This window comes from Pleurodeles waltl, chromosome 11, assembly GCF_031143425.1.
Source record: "Pleurodeles waltl isolate 20211129_DDA chromosome 11, aPleWal1.hap1.20221129, whole genome shotgun sequence".
NCBI classification, from domain to species: Eukaryota; Metazoa; Chordata; class Amphibia; order Caudata; family Salamandridae; genus Pleurodeles; species Pleurodeles waltl.
The window spans coordinates 234,536,708-234,550,673 of record NC_090450.1 but is presented as its reverse complement, the minus strand read 5'-3'; the positions used below and the strand labels follow the sequence as shown (position 1 = coordinate 234,550,673).

Genomic DNA, 13,966 nt, shown 5'->3' with positions numbered 1-13,966 from the left:
CTCTTTATTCTAAAACATCATATATTGGATTTTTGTTATTTTGGTCTTGTTTAATTTAGATAAATATTGGTAATTTTTCTAAACTGGTGCGGTGTCCAATTTGCAGTGTTTTCACTATATTACTGTGTGTTTTAGTACAAATACTTTACACATTGCCTTTGAGATAAGCCTGACTGCTTGTGCTAAGCTACAAGGTTGTGAGCAGGGGTTATCTAAGTGTGTATCTCCATTTTCCTGACTAGAGTGAGGTTCCATGCCAATCAGAGACCCCATTTTTAGCACTCCTAGACAGTCACTCACCCTGAGATCTTAGGTGTGACTTCATGGGCCATCTAGGGCAGGATGGGAGGGAGGAGATGGGCACAGCCTCACTTACACCTGATTAGGTTGTGTCCTGTCCACACACAAAGGGTCTAACAGCCCTGTATTATCACTCTGGCCATCTTAAAAGCAGGGAAGGGAGGGAATTCCTTGCATTTCAAAGCCACTGTCTAGATGTGTCTCCCACCTTCCAGAATCCGGGCACCAGATTATAAATACTGGACTTCAGACTCCATCACTTCAGTACAGGTCTGGACCTGTGGATACTCTGACAGAAAGAAGAACTGTTGTGCTGCTGAAGGGCCACCACTCTGCTGGACTACTACTTTGATGTGCGGACCTGCTGCCCTCTTGCGTGGGTGAGAAGGCCTGAACCTGCATCTTTTGAAGTTAGACCTAAGAGGGACTCCAAGGGCTTGTTGTCTGGCCTCCTGGTCTGAAGCCTCAGGGACAAAACAGCTTTGCATCTGCACCTGGACTCTCATCTGTGAGCTGCCCTGCCAAGTGGTGTCACTCCAGTCCTTGACCCTGAGAAGTGGGCCTAAGGTGCCCTGCCAGCCTGTAGAACCAGCGGATCCAACGTATCCCTCTGTTGCGCTGAGCCAACCCAAGCAGAACTGCTACATCGCTGCAGCTGTATGGATTGGACCAGTCGCTATGATTTGCATTCCCGCCACAACCTGCAAAGTCTTAAGAACCACCCCCTGCGTGACACTTCCCCGAAACAGGACCTCACATCTCTCGACTGCAGCCTCAACGGCGATGCCAGACTCCCAATCCCAGCCTCACAGCTCCTCAGAACAGTCGCATCACCCTGGCTTTGCGTCGCATTCCCAACACCAGACTTCCCATCGGAAGCCTCGTCAACAGGATCCTCAACGCAAAAGGACCTCACACCGTCGCCTCTCCTCATCTCTGAAAAGATGCATTACCTTGCTGTGCATCGCAGGTCCACACAACACCCAACAAACCGGGATTAAAGGTACTTTTATTCAGCAGGCCTAACTAGGTCCCTGTAGCCTGCCTGTGCTCCAGTGCGGTCGGCCTGAACTTTTGACTTTGTCCCTGACCATCATGACCAGATATCCACAGCAAAACAAAATAATTATATAGCACCAAGGAGGAAGTGCAGTCCTTAACTTCCACAGCAGTAATTTATGATCCTTATATACAAATAAGGTTAGTTTGTTACATACTTCTTTTATTCAAATAACATTTCTTCATAAAAAAAAAAATCAGTATTCAATCTATTTAGGTGCTCCTAAAGTGACGGCACAGTGAACGGGATTAACAAGTGCCAAAGTGTTAAATTCAACATATACAAAATCGTGGTTCTATTTGTATAGAAGGATCATAAATTCTTGCCATGGAAGTGAAGGGTTACACTTCCCTCTTGGGGCTGAAATATATTTGTTGTCATATTTAAATACCTCGGTCCTGGTGTTACTGGGTTTGCTTATTTTTTAATTAACAGATATCCACAGTGGGCGCTATTTTCTCTAAAAACCTAAATTGGATTTTTGCCATTGTGGTACTGTTTTATTTATTTAAAAAATTAATCTATGATTCTAACTCTACAATGGGCTCCTATTGTGGTGCGTTTTCAGTGTGTTACTGTTTGAAGTGTTGCACAAATACCTTACACATTGCCCCCAATTTAAGCCTGACAAGCTCTGTGCCAAGCTACAAGGGGATTGAGCATAGTTTAATTTGGTGTTCCCTTGTGTCTTATCATGACAAGGATTAAGGTTGCTGCTTGACCAGGACTCACACCCTGGTCAACCGACAACCTAATTTTTACAGTCATCAAATTACCAAACTGAGGAGATAAAAAAAGAGAAATTAAAAAAATAAATAAACTTACGTGGGAAGTTGTACATGAAACATGCCTGGGCAGTTATTATCCACTCGGCTCTGGTCTCACAAAAGATGGCAATGTTTTTTTTGGGTTTTTGCCCTAGTGCAGAAAGACCAGCACCAAACTTGGAGGCAAGCGTCTGAACATCCTCGTAAGTCAGCCATTTGTATTCTCCAAGGACGACCTGATATAAAAAGGTAGAGATAATTGCAATATATTCATAAAAAAAAAATAACCACAATCAATTTTATGTTTTGATATTAACTTCTTATGAACAGAAAACATGTATTCAACTCAATTTCACCTCAAAAATTAGTCCAAAAAATGCCACACCAGATTACTATTTTATCAAATCTAGTTAATTTTCAGACATTGAGTGGAACTACAATAAATGAATCACAACAGGCCATGATCCGTATCAGCCGGGGCATGAGTATTGTGACATGGTCTTTGACAGCACGATTCCCTGTAAACAAAAGAATGCTAATGTAAACCAGATTACGCTGTCAGTTTAATAACTGCATTCGTGTCTTAGGGGTCTTCATCCTGACACTGTATGCTCACTCATTCAGATAAAAGTCGCTCAATTGATTCTAAAAATTATAACAACGGAGCACAGGATGAAAGGGGAGAACAAGGTAAGAAGAGTATCCAAAGGATATCCACGTTTTGAGTGATTTCACTAGTTTTATTTCACGCTCCTAATATTTTCTCCGAGATATGAAATACGCAACCATATTCATGAGACACCCAGGAGATGAGTAGACAGAAATGCACTCCTACGATCATTAGGCACCACTAAACAAACCTCATCCTGGCCATGAAGCAACCCACATGAGCAATATCCGGGTCAATTGAAACACCTTCCGGCTCCAGGCTTTACCCTCTGCCAGGATGGTATTCCATTGCTGTTACAACTGAACTTCCCACGTCATTAGGTTTTTAGTCTTTCAACAACAGCAATCCTAAAAATATGTGGTTTGCTATTCGGGATATGTAGTTTGCAGTACTGCTCAGAATAGCTTCCTCTCTGTTGGCAATTTCCCAATTTAAGAAATATTCCCCAGGAACTTTTAACTTATTTTTTCGCATGCCTACGGTTATCGGACATTTTAGCAACAGTTATGGAAAGACAGGCTTGGAGGGTGCAAGATGTTTTTTGTTCGGACTTGTCTTGCATGTTGTATCATTAAGTTAATTTGTATTGCCATAAAAAAATATATGACTAACAGACAGTTTTGCTTTTAGTTATTGGTGATGGTAGTAGAGACATAGTTTAATCTAATCAAAACAAAAAACATGGATTGCCCAAAAAAATAATAATAATAAAACTTTTATAAAAGGCATCAGAAAGGGGGCGTGGCTTCGGGCATCAAGATGGTGGTCGCACTCAGAGTGCTCTGGACCCCTCCGTCATCCGCCCGAAGTTATTGCGGTCTACCTGAGCAAAGGGCGCCGTACCAACTATCCCCATGGCCCTCTGATCCCTGGGGAGCCTGCCATGGTGAGCGGTTGAGAAAAATAGACTCTGTACTCACGCCGCGGCCTGATCGGCCTAAACAACAAAATGGCGGCTGGAGCCGGGCTGCCTTGGCGGAGCTGACACCGGGCCGGCGGCCCCTCCGGACGCGACTGCTCTGGACCGGAGATGCCGCAAGGGTCCTGGAAGGAGCTGAGGCCGCGCTTCGGGGCGCGGGCCCCCGTGGACTGAAGGAGCGGCGCGGCCTCGGCCCAAGAGGGAGGCTCCGGGTGGACCCTTGTGCGCCTACCCGGAGGCCGGGAGGGGCCGCGGCGCCCTGCCGCTTCGAGGAAAGAACCCGCTGGATCGACCCAGAGCGGCGAGGCGGCGGTGGAAAGGACGCTTGCCTGCGGTCACCACCCCCCCGTGCCCCGGTCGATACGAGGGGCGCGCCAGGGATACGGTGAGGAAACGGCGCGCTCTGGAGAGAGGAGAAGAGAGGGGAAGGGAAGGAACGGAAAGAAAAGAGAACCCCCCCCCCTATAATTCAAGAGAGCCTGGCTTGGGTCTGCCCCCTTCGGGCCCCTGACCTGGTGGGGCCCACCACAGACCACAACAGCAGCTTTGAGCTGGCCGCGATCCGGACTGGTGGAGGGAAGTTTCCCCGAACCACCCTCTAAATGTGACGCCTCAGCACAGACAGACAATGCGCACCCGCCGACCTTGGCTGTGGAGACCAGCGACCTGGCCGGGGTGAGACTGGACCTACCGCAGAGCCGCCGGGCCCTAGAGGTGAGGAGGGCTGGATCCTAAACTAGAGTGCCTTCCTCCCTCGCTACCCTCTCCCCCAGCGCGGAGGGTGTGACAAAGGGGCTATCGCGAGGGGGCCGGCAAACTGAGACCTTGCCCCCCACGTGGAGCCGGTGGCAAGGTCATCCCCGTGGAGCCCAGGGGAGCATGGATGGAACCGGAGGGAGCCCCTGACTTCGTGACTTCCCGGCTTTCTTGAACTGGGGGCACCTGACGATTATTGCGCTCCGCATAAAGTATCGAGATCACTTAAACCTGCCTACGACGACGGATCCCTACGGGCGGGTGCCCCGCCCTGGATCCGTGGTAGTGGAGAGCGCTCTGGGGACAGAGATTCAAACAGAAGCACTGCAGGAAGCAGCATATCCGACCCCCGTCCCCTGTGCCATGATGGGGAGGGACAAGGCGAACAAACAACCTCCACCCTCCCAGAAAAAGATTGACCAGTTCACGACGCCGACGGGCCAGCGAGGAGAGGGGGACACGGCTAGTGGGGGCCCTGCTCCGGACGGAGTGAGTGCCATTCTCCAAGCAATTCAATCATCGCAGTCAGCCAAAGAGACCAAAATCGGGAAAGTACGAGAGGACATGGGCCTTATTAGGCAAGACCTCAGAAACGCAGTGAACCGAATCACCGAGGTGGAAACCCGGGTCTCCCAGACTGAAGATGATCTAGCCGACCTTAGAACCAAAGTGGCCCAGCTGCAGACTCGAACCAGCGAGTTACACCGCCGCGCGGAAGACGCAGAAAACCGGTCAAGACGCAACAACCTGTGCTTCATCGGATTCCCGGAAGGCATAGAGGATGACAAGGCCTCCGAGTTTCTGGAGAGGTGGATTAAGACCTGGATGCCGGATCAGTCCCTCTCGCCCTGGTTCGCAGTTGAACGGGCCCATAGGGCCCTTGCTCCACGTCCCCCTCCAGGCAGCCCCAAACGCCCGATGATTGCACGCTTCTTTAATTTCAAAGATCGAGACAATATCCTTAAGGAAGCTAGGTGCTCGGAAGATCTTCAATGGGAGAATCATAAAATCCTAATCTTCCCAGACTACACCCGTGAGGTTCAGACCCGTCGCCGGTCATACGAGCATGTTAAACAAAAACTCAGAGCAATGCAACTTTCATACATGCTCCTTTTTCCTGCACGGCTCAAGGTCCTTATGGCTGAAAAAGCATACTTTTTTGAAACCCCGGAAGAGGCGTGGGACTGGCTGACAGAGGAGGGTGTCGGAGCCCGGAGAGGACCCCTAAGACCAGCGGGGGAGACCTCCCGTGTCGGACCCCCCCTTTCAGGGGGGGCCCCGGAGGAGCCGGAGGCGTACCAAATCCCGGAGGGGGAGGCAAAAAGACCCAGACATTCCTGCGAACAGTGAGGCGGCCCGAGACTCTGGTTCACAGACAGAGAGAGTTCCTACCGATCCTTTGGGGTCTCGGGTCTCAGCCCAATCGACAGATAATAATCGCCTGAGCCAGTCCCCGGTGCTCGGCTGATACGAGGCATATGGCCCCCATCGATTTGTGCGGGGGAGACCCGGGCCTCCCGGCTCGCACACGCGGGCCCCAGAGGGATCATTATTGGTGGCGTCATGCCTCTTTACTGCATGTCACCTAAGGCTCGACTTATGACCGCTAATTGCAATTGATCCGACTAAAAGGAGGGGTCCACCACTCCACCCCAATGACAGTCCTTCCGGCTGCCTGGTTCTGGTTGGGTATTTGAGCGACAGATGCTTCCGGGGTGGGAGTATGGGGAAGGGGGGGCAGTTGGGGGGGGGAGGTGGGGGTAGAGAGTTTGAAACAGGTTTAGATAGTAACGTGTTGGTTAGCTTCGTCTGTTGTTTTAATATTTCACTGTTATGTTTGAAACGGTCGTCCCTAGGTCCACAGACAGACACCCAACATTGTATAGCACCTACGCAACCCACGCCTGGCCCTCATTAATCCAGGTCATCTCTTGGAACGTAAACGGCCTGTTAGATAAGATCAAGAGATCCGCAGTATTCAGCACCCTCCGCAGATACTCCCCATTGGTGGTCCTATTACAAGAAACCCACCTCCTCGGGTCTAGGTGCCCCATGCTTGCGCGAGGAGGATCCGACAGAGCATATCACGCGGGCTTCTCCAGAGGCTCTAGAGGGGTGGCCATTCTACTCCATCACTCACTAACTATGGTGATTACAGCCACACAGTCCGACCCACAGGGCAGATCTGTAGTAGTCACGGAGATTCTCCATGGGTCGCCGATAAACCTTGTATGTGCGTACGCCCCCCCAGCGGGACTTGATGCCTTCCTACTCTCATTCCGCCAGGTAGCAGCAGGACTCCCCCAGGGGGCCACCCTGTTGGGAGGAGACTTTAACGCCGTTCTCGACCCCAGCCTGGACATGTCTGGCGATGTTACCGCTAGTAGATCCAACCGGGCTTCGACTCTCAGCAGCTGCGCTGAGAGCCTCGGCCTATGTGAGGTGTGGAGAACCTGGCACCCCAGGGAACGTCAATACACACACACACACACATCGGCTGCCCATCTGACGCAATGTAGAATAGATCTTGTGTTCATGCCTGCTTTAGACATCTCCAGCGTCACGGATGCGGAGATACTGGCCCGGGGGGTCTCGGACCACGCACCAGTACGTGTCCGGCTGGGCGGAGCGGACCCCTCCAGACGCCCGGTGTGGCGCCTGAATGCATGGTATTTACAAGACAAAGACTACACCCACGAGGTCAGGAACCATCTCACTCAATATTTTGAATTGAACCTGGGATCGGTCCGATCTCCAGGTACAATATGGGCCGCCTGTAAGGTCACCCTCAGAGGGCATGCCAAACACCTTCTCTGCTCCCGCGAACGGAACTCTCAAGTCTACGAGCTGGAGGCCAAGGCCCTAAGACTGGAGCGCCAACAAGTGACCTTAGCGTCGGCCTCTACCATGAGGCAGCTTACTATGGTTAGAGACGAAATTAAGCACATAATGCTAGAATCGGCAAAGCATATATGGAGAGCCTCAACAGCCCGAATATGGGGCCGGGGGGGCAAAAACGGGAAACTTCTGCATTGGTTGGCCACCCGCCCTCTAGCCAACAGGGTTATACCTGAGATTTTGGAGGACTCTGGCTCCCTCTCCAAAACACCTATTGAAATTGCGCAAACCTTCGCTCCCTACTACATTTGCCTATATGCAAAGCACCCCCGACCCACCATTGAGAGAGAGGGCCCCCCTTTTAAACGATATTACTCTTTCCAGAGTTTCCCCGGCGACAAGGGACAGGCTAGATGAAGCCATTAGCCTCTCGGAAATCACCAATGCGATTTCCAGCCTGGCATCGGGCAAGACCCCAGGCCCTGATGGATTGCCGGCAGAATTATACAGCAAATGCAGCGATATTCTGGGTCCCCACCTGCTTAACATGTACGAATAAGCTGAGAGACAGGGCCGTTTCCCCATTAAGATCGACCAAGCCACAATTGTAGTGATCCCCAAAACCCAACCCCCGTCGCGACATTGTTCGGCGTACCGGCCCATCTCACTTCTAAATACCGAGATCAAAGTGCTGTCCTCGATCCTTGCCTCCAGATTGAAGGAGGTAATGCCAACGCTGGTATACCCTGACCAATGCGGCTTCATGCCCACTCGTAGGACTAGGCACTGCATTAGACGGTTACATCCGGCCCTGGCACACCACAAGACCCTGTCACATACACCCTTGGCGTTACTCCTGCTCGACTTTGAAAAAGCCTTTGACACAGTGGATTGGTCCTATTTCGAGCATGTTCTGCAAAGAAACGGACTCGGGCCCAAATTCCGAGGCCTGGTGAGACTCCTGTACTCTAATCCGACAGCCCGGGTCCAGGTGAACGGAGTGGTCTCTGACCCGTTCCCCATTGGCCGTGGAACCCGACAGGGATGCCCACTATCCCCTCTGCTCTTCGCGCTAATAATAGAGCCCTTGGCGATATTGCTGCGAGGGGACCCTCTGATCGAGGGTTGGTCCTGGCCCACCTGCTCAGAGGACCGTGTGGCGCTATACACAGACGGAGGCCTCAGGGCTGACTCTAAATCCCAACAAGTCCCTGTTGGTCCCCCTACATCGCTCCCGAGACTGTGTGGACTGGCAACGAAACATCCCAGTGCGAAGAAACAGTTTTAAATACCTGGGAATACATGTTTCACTTCTCCCTGAATTGGCATGGGAACTTAACATTACACCACTAACTAGAAGAGGCAGGAATGACCTCCTGCGCTGGAGGACACTCCCCCTTAACCTGCTTGGTAGAATAGCACTCTATAAGATGATGATCCTCCCTAGGCTCCTTTATCTATTGCAAAACTTTCCGCATCCCATCCCCAAGAAATGGTTCAGGGAGATGGATTTGTTGGCGCGCCAATTCATATGGAGCGGTGCCCGTCCACGACTGGCGCTCAAAACTTGCCAGAGAGATGTCTAAGACGGGGGTTTGGGCATGTCCAATATTCAATACTACCACCTTGCGATGCATCTGCTCGTGATTGACTGGGTGGGGGGCGGGTGGACAGACCGATTGGAACTACCGATTGGGCTACCCATGGATCTTTGATGCCCTCTACGGGGGCCCGATTTCCCGAGATGTCCGGGACGTGACTAAAGTGATTTTACAAGGATGGCGGACGGCCCAGAGGTTGTCGGGGTGGTGGGGGCGCCTTACCCAGCAGACCCCGCTATGGCACGGAGGTGGCGGGCCTGGAGGGATTTCAGAATTGGGATAACATAGGTATTTCCACACTGGGCGACGTCTGGGGAGGATCACACATGCGGTCCTTTGAGGACCTCCGGAAACTCTTCATTAAACAAGACACAGTTCCACAGGTATCTCCAGCTCCGCCACGCCCTACTAGTGCATGTCCAGGTAGGGGATATCATACCCGAGTATAGCCCCATGGAGGCGAGGGCATGGATGGGGAGCCTGAGTAGAGGGGGGTGTCTCCCAGATATACCGCACCCTGATCACCGGCACCGCTGGTTCCCTGGGGGGGCTCCGCCAGAGATGGGAGGCATGGGTGGGCCCCATGGAAGAGATGGACTGGGTTGAAGCACTGATGGCCCCACGCACCCTAACAATGGCTACTCGCTTCTGATTAATACAAACCTACTACCTCCACACAGCCTACCTCACACCCACCAAACTACACAGAGCGGGCCTCCGCCCCACAGCGGAATGCCCCCGTTGTATGAACCCCATAGCCGACTTCTTCCACATGGTATGGACCTGCCCAGCCATGGTGACCTACTGAGAGGCGGTCTTGCAGGAAGTCTCTGGGGTTTTACATGAAGACATAGGGAGGGCGCCTCTGCCCCTCCTTCTGGGGAACATGGGAGACACTGGGTTGAGGAGATCGGACCGAGGCTTCCTTGGGGTGGCATGCCTGGTGGCCAAGAGGGATATAATGGCGGACTGGAAGGCCAAGGGTGCCCCAGCACTGACTAAATAGAGACGGGGTGGACTGGTGCGCGCAACGTGAAAAACTCGTATATGAGGCTAGAGGATGCCCAAACAAATATAATAAGGTATGGGGAAGTGGGAGGCCGCAGCACGCTCCTAGGTGGCGTATAACCTTCATTTATAATGTGTTGCCTGGGATAATGGGTTCGACCGCTGTTAGATGCCCGTTGGCATCGTGTTAAATGTATGTATCATTGTTTTTATCTTCTTGCAAAATCAATAAAAAGTCTTTATCAAAAAAAAGGCATCAGAAATGTTTTCACTCAATGTGCGTTCCCACCATCTTATTGTCTGGAATAGGCTCCCTAGAGCTAATGAGCTGATAAGCTCTAGCTTATGCCCCTGCGCCCACTGCGTGGTACCGAGACCCGATAAAACATTGGTCATCATTTCCAACACCCCCAAAACAATGTGTTGCTCTCTACTGAAGAAAGATAACTGTCCTGAAACATGTTTCTAGCCATACACAGCACTGGCTAGACCAAAAAGGGAGAAAAACTAAAGACGGTAACGGAAGTAAGTGTTATCATGCACTGCATTTATCACAATTCACTGGGGCAAACTAAGTGTTAGGATGTGAGGAAGCGTGCTCCCACCCTCTTTGTTTCAAAAGACTCCCACGAGCTGACGAGCTCCGATTGATGCACCTGCACCCAGTGAGGGGGACAGACCCGAAGACTTTGGGCAGCATTTCCATCACCCCCCAAACCATCTGTTGCTCTTTACTGAAGAAGGACAACTATCATAAAAACATGTGTCCAGAGATACACAATACTGGCTACACCAACAAGGGTGAAAAAAACTTAAGACTGCTACTCTAGTAAGTGATCATGTACTGACTGCATTTTCACAACGCACTGGGGCAACTGTGGCAGTGTGTGCTCCGACTTTCTTAATTATCTGAATAGACACAAGAAACTGGAACACCTCTGTTGGTATGCTTGAAATTCACTTGTATTCCAACAGTGTGCGAAAATGGAACGAATGTTCTAAAATGTTACAATACTGCCCTCTAGTGCCAGGTTAATTAATCAGTCCCAGATCGCTGGTCTAGAGTAAATAAAAGCAATCCAGATCTGCTGGAAAAATATGTGACAGTCTGCAGAAGAGTTAGCATTTCTGCAGCTTATACAAGGAGGCAAAATCTGCAGAGACTGTTGCCAAAACCTTGCTAATGTTTCTCTAACTAACGGTAAAAACAAATAAGAAGGTATAACAAAGGTACTACTTATGTTCAATACACTAGCATGTATAGAAATCAAGCTAAACAAAGTAGGTAGCGTCTCTGTTACCCCGGCATACATCTCTTCATCCAGGCTTGAACCCTTACTTTCCATCTTTGTGAGGAATCGTCCTGCACAGACATTTCTCAACAGCCATTTTGTGACCTAATTCTAGGCTATATAAAACCTTGCACTCCTTTCCTTGACACCCCTGCACCTTTGAATGACTACACACCTATGTAACCTGAATGTGCTTGCTGCATTCAGTTTATAGAGGACAAGAGTCGCTGGGAGACTGAGTGACTTGGGCTTAGTGCCTTTCATAGAACACGAGACACGTTTTGCTGGTGGCTGAGTCTTCATGCACAAGGGGCAGCCCTTCAAAAGCCCACTAACTCATTATAGGTCCCCCATTCAGCTGAAGTCCAATGTGTATCTGCAAGACATGGGAGACTCGGTGGGGGGCCCATTTCACACTCTGCGGGGGCGCCCTTCGTTTCGCGTAACGCCACTGCTTCAGCCCAGCCTTCAAATCGCCGAGCCTGCATTAATTAATATTACCGAGCATCTGAGCCAGTGCCAGCAGTAATGTCAATCTATGTGAAGTTTAAGATTTCTTTTTTTTTGTTTGTTTAACTCGGTCAGATGTGGCCATTAAAAAGACGCAATTCAATAAATAACATCATGTTAAAAGAGAATAAATTGACACAAAAGAGTTTAAAAGCACATTGTCACCCGCATCGTAACTATTCCAGGAGATTAGCGTGAAACACCACAGTACTACTACTTCATCGAACACTATAGAACCAGAGTGACTAGACTATTGGCGGCGTTCATATAAAGTGCAAGGTGCATAGTAAAAATGTAAACGTACATTGTTAGGACAAAATAATTAAAATGAACTAAAATACCTAATGATCAATATGCACGTCGAATTGGTATTACAGAGTTACAAAACAGAAAGAGTGCTCCCCCCTCCATAATTTCCCTCGCTCGTACTGCAGCTTTCAGAAAAGAGTACACTTTGAAACAGATATCAGGTGTGTTCAGTAATTGCAAACGATACAGGGCATCTCTGCATCCACGATGCCTCAGTGGGTTTAAGAGGGGTTTAAAAAAAAGTCTACTTGGATGACTAATAATCAGAACAAATGTAATGTAAATGGGGCTGCGCAGAGGCCCAATCACAAGGGTAGGTCAAAGCAGATCTTCCAAAAACAAAACAAAAAAAACAAAAAAAACAAAAAAACAGGTTGACACCCAGAGCTCAGGAGCCGCCAAACCGCACCAGCTCTGAAAAGGAGGGAACACTCCCAACGTGTAAGTTCCAATGTGTAAGTTCCAATGAGAAGAACAGAGCAGGCTCCATGCTAGCAAAAGGCCAACACAGTACTTTTCGCCATCTCAGTTTGCAGCCTTCTTTCCTCACAAAACGCTCAAAGAGGCGCTTCACCCAGAGTTTGTCATCTTTCTTAATACTCTCAAGATGCGTGAAAAGGGCAACCAGCCCCCACACCAGAAGTGTTCTGAAAATATAACTAAGCCAGGGTATGGCGTGCAGACTCCAGACTAAGGGGCTCATTAAGAGTTTGGCGGTCAGACGAGCTGACCACAACACTCGCTGGGATGAGGCAGGCGTCAACCCGGCTGCCTCACCCCCCATCGTATTACGATGTTCCCATTGTGCTGACTGGTGGGAACAACGTGCTGCGTTATTGGTCTCAGCTCCCTTAGGACAGTGTACATTCTAAGGGTGCAGGTGGGGGGAGGGGGGCACTGCACTGTCCCCCGTGGCCGCCTGCACTAGTTCCGCCAGCCTTTTCATGGCGGGGTCCCGGCCATGACAAGGCTGGCAGAAACGGGACTCGTGATCAGCGCTGAACTCAGCGTCACCATAGCTGATCACGATGCTGACTGCCGTCAGCCCTCAGGAACCATGTTTCTATCGGGGACATCGGTCCCCTGGTGGTTCGCCCACGTGGTTGTAATGTGACAGTCGGAGCGCATGGAGTGTAACAGTCCAACCGCCACTGTGGCACTGCCGGTCCTTGGACCGCCAATGTCATAATGAGGGCCAAAGACAGCCGAAGGTGACATTTCTACAAAGCTGTGCTTGGGGATTAGCCCAAATGCTAATCGAGAGTAGAAGAGGGGCCACTTGAAAACTATCATCAATATATCGCTGGTTTAACTCAGAGTGAATGATATAGCTGGAGGCTATCGGTAGCAGCTGTAAAAGGCGCCGGCACATATATGATTTTCTTCAAGCTGGAGGGTGGAGCTGTTGTGTTATCTCCAAATCCCTGCCCCGTACCTGGCAGCTGGGATACATTGCGCATTATATACTTTTACCAAAGGTGTTATCGTCCCATTCCCCCTAGCTCTGGGGAGATTAAGAATTGCACCAGCTGACTTACTAAGGTTAAGGCATGAGTCGCTTAGCTAGGACTGCGAAGAGCCCAAGGAGTTAAAGATTACACCTAGGTAACTAATGTTTTTTTTACACTACAAAAGGCCTGGCACTGAACAATTAACCTTCTAGTATCAATTCTTCCTGGTCCATAAACTGAGCAAAGTGGACCACCAACAACTGCAAAGCATTGAGGGTCTGGGCTAATAAGACCGCACACAACTATGCAGGTACCTGGCTATCAGCAACTCCAGGGGTGTCGACCAAACTAGGGGTTAAATAAGAGCAAAGATCATTATTATAAAAAATAAAAAGTAAGAGGGTCAAAATACAGCCTTGAAGCACTCTGTGCCTAAGGTGAAACTCCACAGACATTTCCCTATTTGGACTCGTGTGCACTTTAGG

General features: G+C 50.0%; 1 protein-coding gene across 5 annotated transcripts in view; it reads right to left on the bottom strand.

Moving 5' to 3' along the window:
• Positions 1-13,966, bottom strand: part of ACSL3 (acyl-CoA synthetase long chain family member 3) — a 503,023-nt gene that overhangs the window by 327,453 nt on the left and 161,604 nt on the right. For all 5 annotated transcript variants that reach the window (XM_069213474.1, XM_069213478.1, XM_069213477.1 and 2 more), the window contains exon 3: positions 2,186-2,363. In XM_069213474.1, the coding sequence (XP_069069575.1) occupies positions 2,186-2,363 (178 nt within the window). The remainder of the gene's footprint in view (positions 1-2,185; positions 2,364-13,966) is intronic.